Source organism: Ambystoma mexicanum, chromosome 1p (assembly GCF_040938575.1).
Source record: "Ambystoma mexicanum isolate Mex_15411 chromosome 1p, UKY_AmexF1_1, whole genome shotgun sequence".
NCBI classification, from domain to species: domain Eukaryota; kingdom Metazoa; phylum Chordata; class Amphibia; order Caudata; family Ambystomatidae; genus Ambystoma; species Ambystoma mexicanum.
This window is the reverse complement of record NC_090921.1, coordinates 446,516,490-446,539,383: the sequence shown is the minus strand read 5'-3', so window position 1 is coordinate 446,539,383 and position 22,894 is coordinate 446,516,490. Positions and strand designations below refer to the sequence as shown.

Below are 22,894 nucleotides of genomic sequence, written 5' to 3'. Positions count from 1 at the left end.
GGCAGCAAAGGAATCAGTAACAAACCGTTGTTAACGGGACAAGATGGTTATGTTGCCGTACCAAATACCTATCCTCTTTACAGAAAACGCTATGCTAAAAGGAACGTTCTGCTTACAGTGCCCTACGAAAAACCTATGAAATGTCATGAATGAGATTTGTGATGGCATCTTTGATGTCATGGGTGTTAGTCCTTGCAGTGCACACTCGTGGGAGGAGTTATGGTTGCTTAGCTTACCATAACTGTATATATTAACTGTAATCGTATTTCTGATGACATCTAGTGGAAGCAGCAGAGTATTACAGTTGTTGTTTTCGAAACTCGAAAAGGGACTTTGAAAGGGCATGCCAGTAATACGGTTCCATGTAATGTTGCCACAAAAATCTTGCCATGCAAAAATATCGCCGAAAAATGGCCATTTTTTGTGGCGACATTATTGCATGGAACATGCGGGGGACACCCCTGCAACCTCCAAACTTATTTAATTTTTTTGCCCATTTCCCCATATATATGGTTATCCTCCATAAATGCCACGACATTTTCCCGGCGATATTATTTACGGCGACCATATATATGGCGATATTACCCGATACCAGTAATACTATCCCTAGTGTGATGTCCAGTGTATCCATAATCCCTCACGCGTCGAGGTCCCTCAGATTGTTGTTTTTCTGACATGGTGTAGCGCAAGTGCAGTTGTATCCAAGCAGATCTGTATCAGAAAAGCTCATAAGCATCCATGTGCCTTCTCTCCGAGGGGAGGAAGGGTGGTCGCATGTGAATCTAAGCAGATACAAGCATTAGAAATACGATTACGGTGAGTCATGTAGCCCTTCTGAGGATTGTGGAATCTGCTTAGATTACATGCTGTGCATAGATTAGCGAGCAGTGGAAGAAGGAGGTGGGATGTGAGCAGTTTCATCAGCAAACCAATGTCTTAGAACTGCTTGTCCCACTTGAATATCTGTCTTGGAATGAGCGTCCATGGATGTATTGAGCTACATGTAGCTGCAAGAGCACATTGGGTTCGATAGGCATGTTAATCAGGGTGGCCTGCGTCTCCGGTTTAAAACAGAATTGCCTCAGCCACATGTGACGTTTAATAACGGTACGATGTGCAATAATCCTTCCGGCGTTGTCCGCAGAGTCAAGGTTGGTCTTAAGTAAGCAGTTTGACACTGCTCTGCCGTCTGCGGCCACCTCCGCTAGCTGGGGCTTCAATGGTTCCAGGGCAGACGACAGTAAGGCCGACACTTCCTCCCATTTGTGGCAGTTCTAACTGGCCAAAAGGGTTGCGTTGTTTGCAATTCTGGTTTGGTAAGCCGCGGAGGAGACAACCCTTCTGCCCATAGTATAAAGCTTGTTGCTTTCCTGGTCGGGCAGAGCCTCAGAGGAAGCAAGGGGAGTGCCCGCTCTTTTCCTAGTTGTAGTGCCGACTAACAAGTCGGGCTTCAGCTGACCTCTAATGTACAGAGGGTTCGAAGGTGCAGGTTTACATAGCTTCTCTATACGGGCTTTACAGCCCGTGTGAGGTTAGGGGTCTCGAATGACGGCTGTATCTTGCTCTGTATTGAGTTGAGGAGAGTAATACATTGCACCACAGTCTTCTTGTGCCAAAGGATTACTCCTTAAAATCCTTATCCTCTTGTACCTCCTGGGTCTCTATTTGAAAGTGCTCTGCCGCCTTGGCTAGCACCTCATTTAGAAGAGGCTGGTTGTTAATTGGGGAATCAGTGATCGGGGGGTCCTGATCGATAGGCGAGTCAATAGGCTACATACATATTGGCCTCTGGGTCAGCCTCTTGGTCTTCATCGTCCCCATAATAAGGGTCCGCTGCATCATCCTCGTACTGAGGGTCTGCTGCCTCTACAATGGAGAGGTCTTCGTGTTCGGAGTCCCGGTCATAGAGTCCGATGACCGCTTTGCACTGGAATTTTGGTACGAGGCCTCTTATCAGGGGGTTGAGAAGGTGGAGCAGAGATTTGTGACCCAGAGGGAGCAGTAGTGGAGAGAGTGGAGTGGAAACTCTTGAAATAGGCAGGGTCTTTTTTGCAGAAATTGGCCATAAATGACATCCTCCTCGTGACACTTTCTATGTCTTCTGATGACCATTGTGCCAAACTTGGGAAGACCAAAGGTTGGGAAGGAAGACCCAAATCTTCATCTGTGGGAAGAAGTACCCCAGATTTTTTAGGCATAGCCTCTAGAGGTTTATCCTTATGAGGGATGGGCCTAGATTCTTGATTTTTTTTCCTTTATGAGGGGTTTTATCCTTATGGAGGGCTCTTATCCCTATGAGGGGTCTTTGAGGACTTTATTTGTGCTTTCCCCCCCACCCCCGGCGCCCAGAGCGGCGTTTATCCGATTGTATGGGGCCAAATACCTGACCCGATGCAGAGCATCGATCTTTGGCTGTGGGTAGGGCCGAGGCCTCGTCTGTGAACGATCAGCCGTCGGTATGAGTTTTACCCGTGCCGTTCTTTGCCGGTCAGGCGATCGAGTGAGAGTGCCCAGAGGACAGGAACTCCACAGACCTTTCCCTGGGTGTCGTGCGTTGTCGTCCGCTCGACCCATGTGTCGAGTCTCAACTTGGGGTTATGTGTTTAGTGGTGGATGGAATTGTAGGGCGTTGTCCCCACAACAGGGCCAATGGCCTGCGCTTGGGTAGCCTAAGCAATCCCGTCACCCTCGCCGTCCGAAACTGTGGATTTGCTGCCATCACTGAATGCACCTTCTACCCCCATGGCCTCGAGATGCCTGGCGTAGTGGGCCCAGTGTTTTGGCAATCGATCTTTTAACGTCTTGGGCTTGAAGAGCCTATACGCTCGACAAGAACCCTCAACGTGGTCTCTTGGGAGACACAAGTTACAGACTAAATGCTTATCGATCCACAGAAATATTCTATTAACTTGGGGCAGAATTCAAAGAGGGTCTTGACCATAACTACAAAATATGGCAGCTGGGCGAAAGTAGTGTAAGAAAAGAGGCATATACATCCTAAAATGACCTCCCCCTTCTCTCCCTACTGTATGGCCCGAGGAACGTGGCATCCTTCCAAGGCCGAACGGTCTGTCGTGGTAGTCTTTCAACGGGCAGTCTCTTGGTCTTCACTGGTGCAATATTTCGATGGTCGGTGAAATAAAAGAATAGAAAGAATGAACTACTGGTAGTTGAAATAAGTCAATGGCTTTACGCCGAAGGAGGAACTCCGCTACACGCGTCCTTCTAGAATGGCGGAAAAAAACAATCTGAGGAAACTCAACGCGTGAGGGATCATGGGTACAGTGAACGTCACACTAGGGATAGTATTACTGGCACGCCCTGTTGACGTCCCTTTTTCAATTTCGAAAACAATAACTTTAATACTCTGCAGCTTCCACTAGATGTCGGCCTATGCACAGCATGTGATCTAAGCAGATTCTACAAGCCATAGATAGATATAGATAACAAAAACTTTTTTTAAAGGAAAGTCCAACCAAGGTTCTATAGAAATAGGGGATTTAACTAAAAATACAAACACACTAAAGAAAAGAACTATAACCCACCACTTTAAGAGAAGACACGGAATATGGAGACGTTTTACTGAAAGGGGGAATGCTGTTTCTGAAGACAGACAGGGGTGCACAGAAAATAATTTCAGCAACAATATCAAGTGAGGTTGCCTTTAAAAAAGGTAGAAAGTGGGGCCTTACTAGTCAGTCGGCATCGAGAAGTTTCAAGTTGGTTGTTCCCAGTGGATCTCTTGTGTCGAGAGAGAGTCCGTTTGAGATCGTCCGTCAATGCAGTGCGGTCATGCAGCGGTGGCACTCTCCAATCCGTAGAAGAATAAGTAGGCAATGGTCAAGTAGGTGTCTCAAATTGGTTGAGCTATCTCGAAAAAGGTCCAATGATGCGATGAAGGTCTTCAGTGAAAGGCAGGCAGGAGATGGCAGTGTCATTGGCTCGAGTGTTCAAAATTGGATCGAAAAAGTGGGGTGTCTCAAAAGGCAGTTCTGGGTGCTGCCAGCAGCTCGAAAAGGGTCTCCAAGGAGTCGAGCCAGCTCGAAAACGTCTTGAAGCAGGCAAACCGTTCCCAGAGCTGGTACTTGACTTCTAGTTGGTAGGTGGCCCAGTCCAGGGTGTCCAGGGACTGGGTGGAGTATTGTTCTGCACTCCCCAGCCAGGTCGGTTGACAGAGCACTTTCAGGGGCTTTCAACTCCAACTAGCAGGTTCCTTTGCACCAGTGTCCTCAGCTTGCAGCAGGGCTTGCCTAGTCAGCGGATCACCCCAAAAGTTCCTATTGGATGCTTGAGGGAAAGGGATTGCTCCTTTCTTAGAAGTCTTTTCGTTTATTATGGAAGGGGATTTGGTTTGACTGTACACTCAAAGCTCCAGGTGAAATCCAAGTAGTCCAAAGACTATTCAACACCCGCTCACCCATGGTCTCATCCGCTTAAATGTGCAATCTACCACAGCGGATTGGTTCCCTTCATGCCATCTGGAAATCTGTAAGGGGTTCAACCGTGACGGCTGTGTTCAGAGTCTTTTGTCTTGTTAGGTCAATCCCAAGTGCTTCGTCTGCAGGAAGCAGAGGGGGTACAGGCAGTGTTGGAGCCCTGGCAGAATCAAAGATAGTGGGAACCTTCTGCAGACTGGTGCTTCTCTCCAGGCTATTCCAACTTTGCCCTCTTTCCGGTCTACTCTGCATCAAAAAGTCTCGGCCAATTCCAAATGCGAGCTCTGTCAGAACAATGAAGCAATTGTCCCCAGCTACCTCCACAAAGTAGATTTCCTGTGCCCTAGATGTGACAAGTCTTCGCAAAGAGATTAAAAGCGGGGTTCCCTGTGCTGGGACAAAATGGTCGTTTTAGTTGAAACCCAGTCCTAGACGTGGATATATACAAGGCACAGTCAGTGAAATGATTCACTAGCAACCAAGCTGACAATATGAGGGCAATAGGTTTTGGCAACGAGAATTGTAGATTCCCCAGAGAACCGCGGGTCATAATTAGACATGCCTTAGATTTAGAGGTTAAATTAACAACAGGCTATAGGAGCCCCAAATTCTAGAATGTTGGATGAGAGCTGAAAAACGGTTAAAAGCCAGTACTGGCTGTGGAAACTGGGTTCCTTTCAGGATTTTGGCAGGAACACACAGGCCAATCGGATACTGCAATGTTGCCAAACTACAGGCAGCCACTGATGGGTGTCAGTAGACGGGCTCAGCAGTCACATATTATTTGCACTATACTTTTCCGCACGATTTGACTTGTAAAGTGCTTCCCAAACGTAGGTCCGCTCTCAATAAATACCCTAGTAATACATGGAGCGTTAAGGAAATAGAATAGGTTTAGCAGATTTACTAATTTTCAGAGGAAGACTTATTTGCATCCTTTTATATTAAAAATCAAAAAAGCTCAGGCTATTCAGCCCCCACAACTTGCATTCTGCCACAATTGGAAAGATCAATCACTTGCTAACCACTATGGCCTTTATCAGAGAGAGTGGGTGCTGCAGGTGCTAGCGTTTGGAAGGACACTACTGTGCTGATCTTGTTATTGCCAGGTATAGCAGTGCAATAGTGCACGACTGATGGTTTTATGACAGCATATCTGCAGTGTTTCACAATAGACTCGTCTTGCTATGATAATAAACGTGAACAAATAACCATCTTTAAGTTACCGTACTCTTAACTACACCTTCAGCGCCATCTGGTGCATGACAATAGATACTCTTCTTTGCATACAGTAACAACTTTGCTCAAATACAACGGGATTCAGAAAATGAGGGAAAAAGCTTAAACCAATTCTAAAATCCCACCGGAATTGGTGGGTGAAGTATGGGCAGACCGTGAGGTACTGGAATTCGAAAGACAGCAAGAAGGGAATGGGGACTAACTGCTATTGTAAATATTAAAATAACACCTCCCCCAGTCCCGCCAAAGTCACGTTTAATGGAGAGTCCTACCTACACAAATGGGATATTTTAAATGGTTACGCAGTCAAGTCATAGGGATCTTTCTGTGCACATAACTGTTTTATGTGTGGCATTACTTACCTGTGGTGTATGTTTTTTCCACAGCGCTGGAATCATCCTTTGCACTGCCTTATATTCTACTGGAACCTCGTACACATGAAGATCTACAGAGTCGCCCAAACCAAGTTTTTCTAACTCCTGAAACGAGAAAGAAAAACGCAACTGTAATTTTCCATGTTCATATATCAGAGTACCTCTACATACATTTCAATTAAACTGCGACAAATACAACAATTTAAAAACACAAATAAGCTTGTGTGCTTTTTATTTGGGATCACGAGATTACACATATTGTACACTTATATGACAAGACTGGAGGCGAGCATTATGCTTCAACTTCTTTATTACTACCCTTCAGCAGTTTCAACAACTGTATCAAACAACAACAACGAAATGTCCATGTGACTTTCACTTTAAACTACAATTCCCAAAGTCTCTGTAGTCCTTCCTTCTCTCCAGCTCAGTTATGACCACATCCTGTCCCTGAGCTCCTCCTCTTCCTTTACTGCTCTTCAAGCAGATAAGTGATTTTCCATCTACCTCCCAGCTATTGTGTGTTAGATAGGATTACTGTAAGGTTTATTGAAGTTGAGGATATGAGAGGATTCATAGCATGCTTATGCAGCGTATTATTTGTTTTATTTTAATAGCTTTACGCAGATAGGAAGGTTTTTTGCAGGACTTCGGTCCGAGCGTGAGTAGCCTCCGTGGCGTCATGGCGTGCGCGAGCGTTGGGCGCGATTATAGTAGGCTGCCTCATAGCAGCACCAGGAGCTCCGGCGGCCGCTAGCCCCGTGCCGTATTCCCAGCACACCAGGGGTGCGTTGCGGGGCCGGGGAGCTCCCTCGAGATCCCCCACAGGGAGGCGAGGTGGGCGTCAGACGCATCGAGCCCTCGCAGAAGGCCGAGAGGGAGGACTCCGGCCCCCACCCTCGTGGGGGCAGAGTTTTTCGAGGCGCCAAGCCGCGTCGCACTCATTCTGCGACGCGGCCCCGGCAGCAAGATCCTTCCTCTTATCGCGACGGAGCTTTCATCGCGGCTCCCGAAGGCACGTTTTCCTACCCGCACCCGTGAGGCGCACGGCGAGCGAGGGCCTGCGTGATCTCGAGAGAAGGCGGCAGGCGCGGGAGCTTCCTGCGGTGTTAAAAAAAAAAAAAAAAAAAAAGAAAAAAAAACGTGCAGAGCAGTGCTAGCAAGCACACATATACGAGGCTTCTGCCTCAGAGGACAAGATTCAGACCCATAAGCCGGTACAGGCTCAATCAACAGATCAAGTGAGTCGGTGCAGCCACAAAAAAAAAAAAGAGAAAAGGAGAGACCGAGTTTATCTCGTAGGGACACAGAAGCTGTCTCAGAGCATCTGCTAGGAAGTGGGCAGCATAAGACACCTATAACAAGGTATTGAGGCACGCAGCACCCCTATCATGTCAGAATTCGAGTGGAGTGAGGAGGAGCAGTCCCTTGACTTGGCTGCCAGTTTCAAGGAAGTGCTGGGGAATTCCCTAGTAGATGCAGTGGCACAAGGGGTGAGACCATTACAAGAAAGGCTTGAAACACTGGAAGCCATGCTTCACCAGCCTACCGAAAGCACCAAGAAGACTCGCAGCTTGCCCATCGAACCCTCTGGAGCAGGGTCTACGGGGAGTATTCAGGCCCGCAAGAGGAAAGCCTCTGCAGACCCCCAGGGCCCTACGGATGGGGCGGATGATAAGGCCCCGAAGGTCGCCGACGCCTTTGCGAAGCTTAAGCAAGCATATTTACTGCGTCAGGCCGTGCCAGACCTCATGACCTCCTCTCCTGGGGAAGAAAACGCAGGAGATGATGACCTAGGCTCGGAAGAAGAGCCAGAGGAAAGGGGTTTGTCCCCTCTGGAGCCGGAGGAGCCAGTCGAGGAAGAGTGGGCAAAACCCAGTGGGGGCAAGAAAGCCCGAAAAGAGAAGCACCTCGATGAGGAGCAGGACGATATGTTCGACCCGGATGCTATCAGAAACCCGAGGTCTTCCGACTGGCAGCCTTCCCAAGAGTGGCTCAATACATGACAGCAAGGCTGCGGAAAGCCCTAGATAAAGAAGTGCGACAGCGGCTTCGAGCAGAATGCCCCCGACCAGACTTGCCGGGGAAGGTAGCGGAAACCCCCGAGCTAGATCCGAAGATGCTCACCTTCGTTTCGAAAACCAATAAGGATCCCCGTAAAGGGATTGATAGGTCATGGAAAAGCTGCCAGGAGAAGGTCCTGGATTTAGCCGGCCCTCTCGCTAAAATCATGGACTTAGTGGAGAGAGCGAGAAACACGGGCGAAGAAGTGGACCCGGACGCTCTTGCCGGATGGGCCCAAAGAGCGGTTTGCCTCTTGGGAAACGCGAATTGCGCTATAGCCTCCGAGAGAAGAAGAGGGTTACTTCTAAAGATTGACTCGAAGCTCAGTGACCTGGCATCTTATGAGGCCGGAGAAGCAGCCCAAGGCTTCTTATTTGGAGAGACTTTCGGGAAAGAGATGGGCCGCTTCGTGGGGACATACACGTCCCTGGAAAAAGCACAGGCATCTATTCGCAAGATCTTCCCGCAGAGAGTTTTTGCCGGGACCAGCCGTTACAGGGGTCGCTCGACCGGTCGCCAACAGGGAGGAAGGAGACCCCCGAATAACAGAGCCCACTACTGGGAGAACAGGCAGCAAGACACCTTCTTCCCGGCCAGAGGTCGCAATGCGAGAGGACGGCGAGGAAGAGGTGCCGGACGTGGCCAGGGGTTCACGAAAGGTAAGGGCCATTACTTACCCTCCGGAGGGAGGGAGGGCAAGTATGTTCTGGGGAAACTGGCGCGCGCTTTCCAGCGATGCCTGGATTTTGCAAACCGTCAGAGGCCTGCAATTAGAGTTCATTCAGGACCCAGTGCAGGCAAGGGCGCCCCATCGCCCGCAGCTAGCGAAGGCAGAGCTAAAGGCCCTCAATGCCGAATTGGAGCAGTTAGTGAGGAAAAGAGCAATAGAGAGATGCCCCGGGGCCCCGAACTTCCTCAGCAACATGTTTCTCGTTCACAGGAAGGAGAAGGTTCGCCCAGTTATCAATTTAAAGGAGCTGAACGGATGGATAGTGTACCATCATTTCAAGATGGAGGGGATCCATCAGCTCAGAGATTCCCTGAGCGAAGGAGACTGGCTGACAAGGTTAGATCTAAAGGACGCATACCTGACAGTGCCTGTGCAGGCGCGTTTCAGAGGTTTCCTAGCTTTTCGCTGGAAGGAACAGTTCTGGCAATTCAAGACAATGCCATTCGGGCTTGCGTCAGCGCCTTGGGCGTTCACGAAGTTAATGAAACCAGTAGCCGCAGCCATCCGAGAGAAAGGGATTCGGCTGATCATATATTTGGACAATCTATTACTGCTAGCAGAGGATCGGGGAGCGCTGGAGTATCAGACGCAGTGGGTACTAGACCTGTTGCGATCACTGGGGTTCCTAGTGAACACAGAGAAATCTGATACCGAGCCGGCACAAAGGTTAGACTTTCTCGGCTTCATCCTGGACACAAGGAAAGCCTCCCTGGAACTTCCAGCAAGGAAGATCCGAGACATGAAGAGAGAAATCAGAGCATGTTTAGGGAAGAAAGTGATTTCTCAGAGTTTTAGCGAGAATTGTGGGCCTCCTAGAAGCCTCCATACAAGCTATTTTTCTAGGTCCATTACACTATCGAGCCTTGCAAAGATTGAAAATCAGACATCTACGACAAGGGTTGAGATACCATCAATCGGTCCCACTGGACCAGGAATCCATCACAGAACTGGAATGGTGGTTGCAGAATATGGATGCCTGGAATGGGCGTGCCATATTCGGAGGCCGGCCGGACCTAGTGATAGAGTCAGACGCCAGTCGTATAGGATGGGGAGCTCGATGCGGAGAGTTGCAAACTGGAGGGAAATGGAGCTCTGAGGAGCTGAGCCTGCACATAAATTGCTTAGAACTCCTAGCGGGCTCTTTCGCGATAAAGACATTCACGAGAGACAAGGTGAAGTCGTGCGTACTGTTAAAGATGGACAACATTTCGGCGGTACGTTATATAAACCACTTAGGAGGGCCGAAATCCAAGATGATAGCCGAGCTAGCGAAGGATTTCTGGCATTACTGCCTGAGGTCCGGGACGTCAGTGACAGCGGAATACTTACCCAGAACTCTGAATGTGGTAGCGGACTGGAACTCTCGCTACCTCACGGACTCCAGCGATTGGAAGCTGGATCCGGCAGTATTTCAAACTCTGAATCAGAGATGGGGTCCGTTTCACACAGATCTGTTTGCCTCTCGCCTCAACGCCCAGATACCCAACTACTTCAGTTGGAGACTAGACCCAGACGCAAGAGGTACGGACGCATTCCTGCAGGAATGGGCAGGCGGAGCGCACTACGCGTTTCCCCCATTCATGATGCTGAGCAGAGTGCTAGCGAAGTGTCGGAGAGAGAGAGCAGAACTAGTGCTGATAGCAGCACTGTGGAAAGCTCAAGTGTGGTTCCCGACGCTGATAGAGCACCAAATAGATCTGCCGAGGGTCCTCCCGGAAGGGGAGCGATTGCTCACGGACCCAGTTGGGCAGTGTCATCCTCTGAGAGCGAAAGGGACTCTCCCGCTCATCGCGTGCAGGATATCGGGCGACGATGGGAGCTGCCAGGCATTTCGCAGCAGGCTGCAGAGCTTATCACCGAATCCTGGGCTCCATCGACTAGGAGGAGCTACGACGCGGCTTGGGCTAGGTGGACGAGCTGGTGCAGAGGGAGAGGTTTTCATCCCATTTCGACGCCTGTAGTGGCGATTCTGAATTTTCTAGCACAACTACTGCAAGATGGGAAAGCATTCCGCACTATAGTGGTGTACAGATCTGCGATCTCGGCAGGTCATGTACCGATTGAAGGCGTGCCAGCAGGTGAACACCCAGCAGTCTGTAGGCTCGTCAGAGGAGCTAAGTTTAAAGGGCCGCCAGTTCCCAGATATACGGTACTGTGGGACGTGACGAAAGTTCTGAGATTATTAGAAAGTTGGCCAGCTAATAGATATTTGTCGCTCAAGCAGTTATCGTGCAAGTTAGCGATGCTTTTGTGCCTCGTGTCCTGTAAGAGGGTGTCCGATGTTAGAGCATTGGAGATTAATAGGAGGACGTTTGGGCCGGAAGGCGTTACCTTCATAGTGGTGCAGAGGACCAAATCGAATACATCCACAGTGCATTACCCCTATTTCCCAGATAATGCTAAATACTGCGTCGCTAGCTGCATCAAGGAATACGAAGCTAGGACGGCAGAGAACAGAGCGATGGGGACAAATCAGTTAATTGCGCGTAGGAAGCCTTTTCAGGCGGTCAAAACAGCTACCATAGCGAGATGGGTTAGAGAAGTGATGTTAGCATCAGGAATTGATTTGCGACAGTATGGGGCGCATTCAGTGAGAGGGGCCATGGCATCTAAAGCATATAGGACAGGAGTTCCCTTGCAAGATATTATGGCAGCAGCAGACTGGGCGTGTGATCGTACCTTCAGAGAATTTTATTTTAAACTAGCTGAAAGTATAGCGAGTGCAGTATTGGGACAGCTTTGAACAAGCATAATGCTCGCCTCCAGTCTTGTCATAGAATAAAGATTACCCCTGCTAACTGCGCAGGGAGTATTAATTCTATTAAAGACTAGGAGGCGAGCATTAGTTCCCACCCGCGACTGTTTGATAATCATATTGTATATAACAGTGTATGGTTATGATGACAAACTAAGTGCCACCCTGACATTATACATTTCCGTTTTCTCTAGGGGAGGAGCAGAAGAACAATTGAGGGGATGGACTAGGAAACACGAGAATTCAGTCGTTACGGAGTTATGTTTGAGTTATGAAGTCCTTGCTCGGTTGGCGGGACGTGAAGTTTTGGTATCAAGACATTAAGAGCATGTAAAAGAGGAGGAGCTCAGGGACAGGATGTGGTCATAACTGAGCTGGAGAGAAGGACTACAGAGACTTTGGGATTTGTAGTTTAAAGTGAAAGTCACATGGACATTTCTTGGTTGTTGTTTGATACAGTTGTTGAAACTGCTGAAGGGTAGTAATAAAGAAGTTGAAGCATAATGCTCGCCTCCTAGTCTTTAATAGAATGAATACTCCCTGTGCAGTTTGCAGGGGTAATCTTTATTAACATCCACAGCAACGAGTTTGCATTTTTTTCGGGAAGACTGCACAGTTCACACATGGGAACATCTTTACGTGCCTTTTCTTTCAGTAAAAATACTTCAATAGAGTTGTTCTGCTCTGAATACATCACAAGCTTACATAGCATTCTTTTGATGGTACTCTATGTTCAGCGCACTCTGCGCTAATGCAATACCGGCTGTATGTTTTGATTTTCTAAGGAGAGTGTGGGGCATGCGTTTGTTTTCATATGTTCATTTCATTTAATTTTTCACTTGGATCTGCACAACATTGAAGCTTTTTTCCCCCTCTTAGTTCTGCCGTTTGGTGTTTTTCTTTCAGTTTCATCAGTGGTGGGTCGGGGTCTGACACTGTGGGAGTATGCCTAATCTACAAAACACATTGTCACTCTACACCCACTGCACATGTACAAATATATATTTATGTTTTCTTAAAAAGTGAATATGGAACAAGTTACTTACCTGTAACTGTTATTCTCCAGCATGGGTCTGGCACGGACTCACATGCTCATGAATAAAGAATACAGAGCAGTACACACATGCACAACCACAGGAGGTGGCAAGGCTCAACAGAAGCATCTCTTACCTCCTCACCAGGCTCACCTGCAGTAGAATCTCGTGAAGGTGTGTATAGACCTCCACATAGCAGCCCTGCAGATGTCCAGCAGGTGCACACCAGACAGGAAACTTTGGAGAGGGCCTTGCCATGGCGAAAGTTCACAAAAGGTTGCGACGCCTTCCGGAAACTCTTTGTGCGGTCCACAATGAAAGCAGCGCTTAAGCCACATCCAGCGAGTGCAAAGTCCTTTCAGCCAGCGACAGAGGTGTCGGAAAAAAACACAGGTAACACCAAAGGCTCCTTTAGATGAAAGTCAGACAGCACCTTGGGCATGAAGGAGGGGTGCGTCCTGTGCACCACCCTTGTGTCTTGAGAAGTCAAGTAAGGTGGCTTACAGGTCAGGGCCTGAATCTCACCCACCCGTCGTGCAACGGTGATAGCCATGGGGAACGCGGTCTTCCACGATAAGAACTTCAGTGGAACTGTCTTCATAGGTTCGATTGGTGGGCCCATAAGCCCAGTAGGGATCTCGCATGTGATGTGCCATTAGCCTTCAAAATATGCAAGTATGATGCTCATTTATAGTATAAGCATTATTTTGCCCCCTACATGATGATCACTAGAGCATTCAGTCCCTCTTGGCCATAACACACATATGAGAATGTGAACCCCGATACGGGCAGTTTAATATTGACAATGTTTTCTTATGAATCTTACATCTGGTTTTTGCATATTGTGTTTGCCTATAGATTGTTGGCAAAACGAGGCTAATGCCTTTTTTCCTCTTAGGGCAGATTTAGACATATTCATTGAAACTCTTCCATAATTTTGGTGTGAGGATACTATAACCAATAGGTTTGGATAGGGAACTATAGTTGTCCAACCTTTACTCTAATTTCTCTTACATGAACCAAGTTTCTGAAAATTACTCCATCACACGAAGATTATGGGGAATTGACCTCGCTGGATGACCTTGTCTCCATGCAGTGCATATACCCCCTCTATTCTATAGATGAGACATCTATGTTAATTGTTAAAGGAGCTATCCCGGTTCTTTCCACTTTCTTTTCTTAACTTTGTGCTATCACTACATGCCATCTACTACCCTTTTCTTAAAAACATTTTCTATTTTTTTTTCCTCACACATTTCGGACCATTACCTTTAGAGGGTCCCCTTTTCCCGGTTCTCATCCGAGGAGTTAACATGGAGAGACCATGTATCCCATATAGCCGCACTATTTCATCTAAAGATGATGCACAACATTTCTTTTTTGTCAGTATCTGTTACACAGCCATGGATTGGTGACTGACTATGATCATTATCTATTCCGTGAGCGTTTGAGGCTTTGTTTACATATGACGTCACCCGCATGTTCGGGTGATGACGTCACTATGTACACAGCGGGCTAGACGCACACATTGTATATTAATAAACTACTATTCTATTCTGACCTTTTTGAAAGGCCAACCTTGAATAACTTTACATAATGTACCCGATTTGAATCTCACCCTTACTATTTTTAAAGAAAAATTGTTACCGCAATATAATCACGGATATCTCTACACACGTCACACGCGAATGCGCGTGATGACGTAATCGGACTACACTGCATAAATGATGATGCGTTTTTGCAAATAGAGTCGGTCATCCCCTTGGGTATCCCGATTCCATTGCATTGCGTTACAGGTAAGAATGCTCCCCGCACGAATCATTGGAAATGAGGGCTTTCCCTTTCTCCACTGTTGTGGTGGTACTACTCTTATTAGAGCTGTATCAGCTAATCTTTGGGTTTATCCCTCTCCATTAGATCCCGCATACCATTAGAGAACAGCAACAGTTTGACCACTGAATTTGGTACATTGGGATCCCATTGGCCACCATCCAAGGGAGACTTCTCTTAAACCACTGCAAGTGCATTTTGTCATCTAGTGACTTCCTTCAGTTTTTTTAGTTTTTGAGCTATTTGTGTATTTATCACCACTCTTTGACGTAAATACACAAGAAACGGTTCCCAGAATTGAGAGATATAAGGCATTCTCTCTATGAGCTAGTCTCATAATTGCAGCAAAGTTAAATTATTCCAATCCGGAAGTATCCTGAAAACTTCTCTTTATCTGAAGAAAGGAACACAAGGTTAGAATACTTTACTCTTTACTTTGAGTTTGTAACTGTCTTATTGAGACTTAAGACATCATGTCAGCTCTTCCAGGTTCTTCTTCTTTACTCTGCTTTTAGCTACATTTGACACAATATGACTCATGGATTTACAAATATGTTAGAGATGTTTACTAATTTACTGGGATCCAAGTAAATTATGTATTGTACCACAACTGCATCAAAAATGGGAAGAACAAGGTCTGTTACTTAGAAGATGATATGGAGGATGTTTCATAAGGGAGTCGAGTTAAACTTTACTTTTTTGACTTGAAATAGTTTTCATTGCTGAAACCTAATGTAAATATTGTATATCATTTTTTCAGAAACACAATTGCCGCTGATGAAGTGTGAATCACTCGAAACGCGTTGGGCCCTCCCTGACTACATCATCATGAATAAAATGAAGATTGTTCCTTGTGACCTAATCTGATTGAATTAGCATTTTTTCAAAATCGCTTTCTTTCCAATATATGTAATGCAAATAACTACCTGAATTACTAAATATCTATAAATAATATGAATGATTGGTCTGGTTTTCCAGTCATAGGATAGTGTGCATGGGACGCGAGTTCCCGAATTGGGAACTTGTTTGTATTTTCTGGGCCCATGAGCCTAGTCAGCCCAGCATTGAATTTCCCACGCCGGGGCTGGAGACTTCACCGGTGGGGACGAACGGAACAGTCCTTTGGCAAACTCCTTAACCAGACAGTGTGACCATAACGACGACCGTTCCAGAGATCTGGTGTTGTGGGAGATAGCCGCTAGAGGAACTTTAATGGAGGCATGGGCCAGTCCTGCTTTGGCCAACGACAGCAAATACGGTAGTACCTGCAGAGCCGTGACCTGTAGAGGATCAATCTTCTGTGCACGGCACCAAACGGCGAACCTCTTCCATTTATGTCCATAGCATTTTAGAGTAGACAATGCTCTGGCCTTGGCAAGCACCTCCTTGCAATCCACTAGGAGATTGTAGCCCCTGAATTGTAACGCTGCAGGAGCCATGCCTCCAGGTTCAGTGATCCTGGGTCGTGGTGCAGAATTGCATCTCCTTCGCTGGCAAGAAGATCTGCGACCACTGGAAGCTAGACAGGAGGGGACGCAGACATGCTGAGAAGGTCCGGGTACCAGATCTGCCTCAGCCACGCCAGTGTGACAAGGATCATCCTGCACCGGGACCGTCTATGAGTTGAAGAAGCAACGACAGGAACGCATACAGAAACAGGCCATCCCAGGGGGAGGAGAAACCGTCCCCCATGCTCCCCGGCTGGGGAAACCTGTTGGCGAAACTCCGGCACTTGGAGTTTGTCGCTGTCACAAACAGATCGATTTGGGGACTGCCCCATCTGCAGAACAGCTGGTTCAATTGTTCCTGCCCAAGTTCCCACTTGTGGCACAATCGTAGCTCCCTGCTGAGGATGTCGACAACAGTGTTCTTTACTCCTGCCAGATGAAATGGAATGAAGAACATCCCCTGGGCAACGGCCCATTGCCGCAGGTCCTGCGCCTCTTTGGAGGGAATCGGGAGAATCCTTGCTTCTTGATGTAAAACATCATGGTGGTATTGTTCGTGAAGACCCGCACCACCTTGCCCTTGAGAGACGGAAGGAAGGACTTGTGGGCCCAAAACGCTGCTCGAAGCCCCAGCACGTTGATGTGCAACGACTCCGGCAGCCACAGACCTCTGGCGTGGAGACTTCCAGTGTGAGCTCCCCATCCTTCCAGAGAGGCGTCCTTCGTGACCGTCTCCTGGCGAGGTGGGGTCTGGAAATCTGCTCCTCAGGACAGATGAGAACGCACTTCCCACCACCGTATCGCTCGATGGTAGCACTCGTCGAGTGATCTTGTTCTGAAGCTTCCCGACACTTGTATCCAACGGTGGTCGAGGAACTCCTGCAATGGACGCATCCGTAGCCTGCAGAGCCGGATGAGATAATGCATGAAGTCATCATGCCGAGCAGCGACTTTATGGTCCTCATCGTGGCCATCTTCAGTGCTAACAGCCATTGCACCATGCCTAAGAGGGCCGCTATCCTTTCTTCCGACGGTGACGCCAGGCACGACACTGTTGAGTCGGGATCCCAGAAACAGCGTGTCAAGCAGGACTTTGTATAGTTCACTGAGAACCTCAGATCCATCAGTAGGTGGATGGTCCTTGGCATGTGCTCGACAGCGATGTCCTTCAAACTGGCCCGGATGAGCCAGTCGTCCAAGTAAGGGTAGACGTGAATCCCTTGTAGTCTCAGATGCGCCATCACCGGCGCCAGGCACTTGAAGACCCTTGGTGCCAACTTCAGTCCGAAGGGAAGGGCCTTGAACTGGTAATGCTTTCCCTGAATGACAAAGCGCAGAAACTTGCGGTGTCTCTTGTTGATTGGAATGTGAAAGTACGCATCCTCCAAGTTCAGCGACGACAAAGTCTCCCTCTTTGAGCTGTCCGAGCACGTGCTGAAGAGTGACCATGCAGAACTTATGGGACATGATGTATTTGTTTAGTCGGAGGTCGAGGATGGGCCTCTAACCCCCAGTCTTCTTTCTCATGAGGAAGTACCTCGAGTACACTCCAGAGCCCCGGAGCCTCTTTGGGACGAGTTCTATTGCGCCTTTTTTTTAGCATGGCCCGCACCTCCAGCAAGAGCTGAGGGACATAGTTCTCGTGCCGGGCCGCCGGTGGTATTCGGGGACACTTCCTTTGAAACTCCAGGGTGTGTCCGTGGGCAAGAGCGTCCGGCACACAACAGTCAGAGGAGATGGTCTTCCACACGCTGATGAAGTTTGCCAGCTAGCCTCCCACCGGGGTGCACGGGTGGGGGCCCGATGCCATGGCCGGTTCAATCCTGCTTGGACGTGGAAGGGCCACCCTGGGGTCCCTGCCGACGATGACATTCTCCTTTGAAAGCCTTGGAACGGCCCATGTTGGTCTCCTGGGCCGACAAGCAGGAGGGCTGGCGGTAGGAAGAAGAGCTCCGAAACCTTTGGAAGATCCTTGGGACTTGCCTCCGAAGGGCCAAAAGCACGGCCGCTGCTGTTGAAGAGTGCCCAGGGCACGTGCTGTCTCAGTGTCAGCCTTGATGGCCTGTAGAGACTCATCTACAGCCTTCCCAAAGAGGTGGTCTCTGTCAAAGGGCATGTCCAACAGCCTCGACTGAACGTCCGGATGAAAGTTGGTGGACTTGAGCCAGCCACGACAAAGGCAAGCGCTGTTGCCCATCAGGCAGAATCCCGCATCAGCGATGTCAGTGGCCACCATGATGGCGTAGTCCGAAGCCACTTTGCCTTCCTGCAGAATCTCCAATGCTTCCGACCTCTTGTCGTCGGCGAGGACGTCCAGGATGGAAGCGATCTTGAACCGTAGCTCGCAGTCGCAGCTCGCTACGATGGTGAGGGCGTTGACAGTCTTGATGGTAGTGGCCGCAGAGTAGATAACCTGTCGTCCCATGGCATCTAATTTCTTCCCCTCGTTGTCCGGAGGAGTGGACGCTGCAGAGGAAGAATCGCCCGATGACTACTTCTTGGCCGCTGCCGATACCAGAGAGTCCGGCGACAGTTGGGCCCGCAAGCCCTTGGGCGCAGAGTCCAGCCCCCTGTACTACTTCTCAAGGCGATCCCTCTTCGCCGGTGCTGTAGAAGGGGTTTTCATGAGGGACAAGACCTTGTCCCAAATGTCATCCAGAAGAGGGACCGAGAGGATGGTCTTTCTCTTTGCCTTGCGGTGCTGGTATAAGAAACCCTCCTACTCCTCTAGAGCGAGCTGGAAGAGCTCTCAAGCTCTGGCGATCGAGTTAAACGAGCCAATCTCGTCCGGCAGAGAGGATCTGGGGGGAGGCAATGGGAGGTCCCCTACCCCACCGTCGTCTGTGCCTGTCATCGTCGCCGTCGTATCAGAGTCGGTCTCATCCCTTGAGGGCGGGCGGTGCTTCTTCCTATTCCAGAGTATGCAGTGCAGAGAGAACGTCTACCGAGATGTCCCTAGGAGGCAGCTGAGGCTGGGGTGGCAGCGGAGGAGGAAACGGAATAGGCAGCTAGGGCTACGGCAGGACGCCCAGGCCCTTGTCGCCCTGCTGCTCGTCCTCTACGGTATCCTCGCTGCCGTCGTCGCGCTCGTCGTAGGGCTTGCTCCCAACAATTTCCCCCACCTGGATGTTTCGGAGCGAGACTAGCTCCTCAGAGGAGGTATATCCTTAACCTGGAGGGCCACTGCCCCTTCTTCGCTTCCAGAGGGGAGTTGACGGGCATCTTCTTCTCCGGGGTCTTCTCTATGGGCTGGAACACAGCCTCCCTCCTGGGAGGAAGGGATACCCTTGCCTTCGGGGTAGCGCCCTGCGGAGCAGTCTCGGCGGCCTTCACTAGACACGCCACCACCCACTCGATGGAAGGCTGGGCCTTTGCCGGGTGTACTTGGGAGTCACAGTCAGGACCGGTCCCTTGTCCTGCTTGGCCTTGGGCGTCCTGGATGCCTTCTCCTGCTTGGCCTTCTCCTTAAGGTGAGGGTCTGTGCCCCGATCCCCCTTGGCCTTCTCTGGCAGGTCGGTCTTGGGCTTCTCCTTGAGTTTGCCAGGATGGTCCGACTTGACGATCCTCAACGCTGACTGGTGACTGAAGTCACTGGAGCCGTCGGACGCACCCTGGCCGCCGGGGAGCCTGCCGCCACGGTGCTCCCGGGGCAGTGGACTCGCAGTGCTTAGCATTCTGTTGGGCCCCTGCGGGAGGGGGGCCCTCAAAGGTCTTAGAAGCCCGCCCAACCGGAAAGAGGCATGCTCCTGGGACCCACCCAGAGCAGAGGCCTTGGCCTGTAGCCACTCTTTCAGCCGCCTGTGCCGATCCTTCAACATGCGAGGTGCCATCTCCTGGCAAAACGCACATCTTCCTCCTTGTGCATCGGGTACAAGCAGTAAAGGCACTGAGAATATCTGTCATCCGAGAAGACATTCCGTAAGCCGCAGTCGGAGCAAAGCGCGGTTGAATCCTTCCCCTCCGACATGGTCCATGTGTCGTAGGCCTGAAGAATCTTTTGAATCCTCCACGAAGAAACTCTACAAAATCCGCCTTGAGGGGCTCTGAAGAACCCGATAAACTTAAATCGGAAGGTTGATCGATGGAGCACAAGGCTAGATTGACCGAAAGAAATAGAGTAAACTCTTCCAAAAAGTGCAAAAACACAGTAAACGCGCAAGAGCTAAGCACAAGGACTCCCAACACTTGACGGTGCAGTATAAATCTGAAGATGGCTGCCAGAGGAGGGACTTAGGTAGAGGACCCTCACTGGCTGGGGGCAGTATGACCCAGAGCTCAGTGATTGGTTGTTAGGAGAAAGACAGTTCAGAAATTAAACTTATGTTTTTTTCCTTTACCGAGGATTCCCAGCCTGACAGGGAATATTCATGAGCATGTGAATCCGTGCCAGACTCCATGATGGAGAACACAAGTTTGCTTGATTTGATTTCCTAAATGTTAAGCGTATGCATCAGTTCAAGAGAAGGGCTAGGTGTATGACAAACATCTAAAAAATACACAATTTCAATGTATGCATCATGATAATTAGTTTTTGTGCAGGCCTCAAACTGTAAACTAGCCATTGTGAGTGATAATGAACTTGTGTCAGAAAGAAATGGCATGTTTTACACATGTGGAGAGCGAAGGGAGGGGTGGATAAAGTAACTTTTCCTGGCTAGTGGCTTGCGACTTGGAAGGTTTACTCTGTTTGTAGGTTTATGGAAAACCTGATGCAAATGTCCAGCATGGTCTTTGGACATAAAAAGGTTTATGCAACGTTACCAAATTTGGCATGAGTGGATATGGCCTGATCAGTAGATTTCAAAATATGAACTTTCCTGCACAAGTTCCAAAGTTAGAGGAAACTTTTTTGTTGTTGCAATGTTCGTGTGTAATGTTTTGAAGGAACATTATGGTTAAGGTGCTTGAATAGAAACCTGTCAAGTTCAGTGTAAAATCTTTGCTAAAGGGACATTATGGTTGCAGCATGAAATCCCAAAACTCAACCAACACAAAGGACATTAAAGATGGCACCAAAAAAAGAATCTTCGATAATAACCCTGATAACATCAAATATCCTGCCACTGAAGGAGAGATAATACACAAAAGGTACAGGAAATGTTCATTGATACACATTGTTACATTTTACAAACAGAAAGTTATACCGATCCTGACATTTGAAGCCGAGACCTCCCTTTGTTTTTCATGGAAAGAGTGGTCGCTATTTGAGGATATGGTTTGGAGGAAAATCCTACGAGTACCCAACTGCGTGCCAATCACTAGAATACAGCATGAACTGGGGTTAATCTGAATCTACAAAATGGTGTTATGGAAAGTCTTGTCACTATTTTGCAAACTCACCATGCCTAATCCATTGAGCCAATTTCAAATATTAGAACCCGCAGACGAAAAAGGAAATCTAGATTGGGTGCAAAAATCTTGGTCTTTGCTTTGTAACGCAATTTTAGATGAAGCAAACTTATTAGAAATTCTCGTACTCAACCCTGATGCTACAAAAAGGAAACTTGGCTCTGGGATTGGTCGTAAACACAAACAAACTAAGATACAAGGTTTATGAAAATGCCACTCAAGAATCTAGAGCAGTCAACGGAATTCCGAAGTATCAGTCTAAATTTCCAAGTGGCCATCATCGTAATATATTGATGCGCATTAGGCTGAACTTGTTCCCGACTAATCAAATCCTCAGTGTGAGGCACTTATGTGTTTACGGATCTGCCAACTGTAGATGGTGTAACACAGTAGAAACACGAAAACATTTTGCACCGAGTTGCCCAGGACTCGCTACCATAAGCGCCAACTACCTTGGCTCTTTAATAAGTGAAAAACCAACATGGATTATTTGACTGGTGGGCTTTCATATGCTGTGGAGACAATTTTAAAATGTTATTTGCATTTACCATGTTTATTGATGAACAAGAGTGTGTGAAGAGTAACCAATGTTTTAGTATGCGAAATTTGATTCTATTCTATTTCTTCTATAGCCATTTTTCTCTTTCTCTTGCGATTTTGTTTTTATGTTTGTTTTTATACATGAAAAATCTTATCCTGGTCTAATAAATGGTAAAGGTTTGTAATAAGCCATATACCAATAAAAACAAACATTTAAAATGTTTGCAAAATGCAGAATTTTTTTTTTTTTTTTTAAAAACAGTTTGAAGGATATAAAATGTTATTGGGAAAAAACGTCCTGGTTTTATTTAAAATACTGCAGTAGATATTTACATGCTCATATCCAAAGTGGCATCATAACAAGCATAGATATGTAAGAAATTGGTCAAGTATCGTAATGAAATAAGAATTTTAATGAAACCCACAGTCCCATTTACAGATAAAAATATAAATGTTACCTAGGTTAAAAACATAGCTTACATTGCAGTACTTCACATAACGCTATTAGCTACACATTAGCAATGAGAAATAGCTTAGACTTATTGGAAATGTACTCACCCAAGAAGAAATTACTGAAGCAGAAAATGCAAATGATAATTATTTATTTTAATATGCAGATTCTCTTCCCATTTAGATTTTGTATAATGTAGTACTTCACAATTTAGAAGAAACCACCAAAGAATGAAAACAATTGAACTCTCATTGCAGGAATGCCATGAAACAAGAGAAATGAAATTCAATTTGATCAGATTAAGGGCCTGATTCATGTAAATGTTTTATAATGGCGCAACACCATAGGAAAACATTCCATGAATCAGGCCCTATATGTACAGAACTTGAAGGATCAAAGGTTGGTGAAGGTAACCCCAAGGGACCCAGAGAAAATGTGAACTCTATTGATATATGGCAAGAGTCCTACGTGGAAGCTTCCAAGAGCAACCCCTTTTCAATTGAACTATTTTTAACAGGCAGAACTACACCTATTGGTAAGACTACCTGAAACCAGTTGAGGCTTACATTTCCTTTTTAACCACCATTTTTTCTTTAAGGAGATCCGACACATTTTGTCTAAGAGTGAGGGCAAGCATAAGTTTA

The 22,894-nt window shown here is 47.7% G+C and overlaps 1 protein-coding gene across 2 annotated transcripts in view; it reads right to left on the bottom strand.

Annotated features, from left to right (window-relative positions):
• The window catches only part of PGPEP1 (pyroglutamyl-peptidase I), a 432,802-nt gene that overhangs the window by 233,611 nt on the left and 176,297 nt on the right, over window positions 1–22,894 (bottom strand). For both annotated transcript variants that reach the window (XM_069649268.1, XM_069649269.1), the window contains one exon: window positions 6,038–6,154. In XM_069649268.1, coding sequence (XP_069505369.1) covers window positions 6,038–6,154 — 117 coding nt within the window. The remainder of the gene's footprint in view (window positions 1–6,037; window positions 6,155–22,894) is intronic.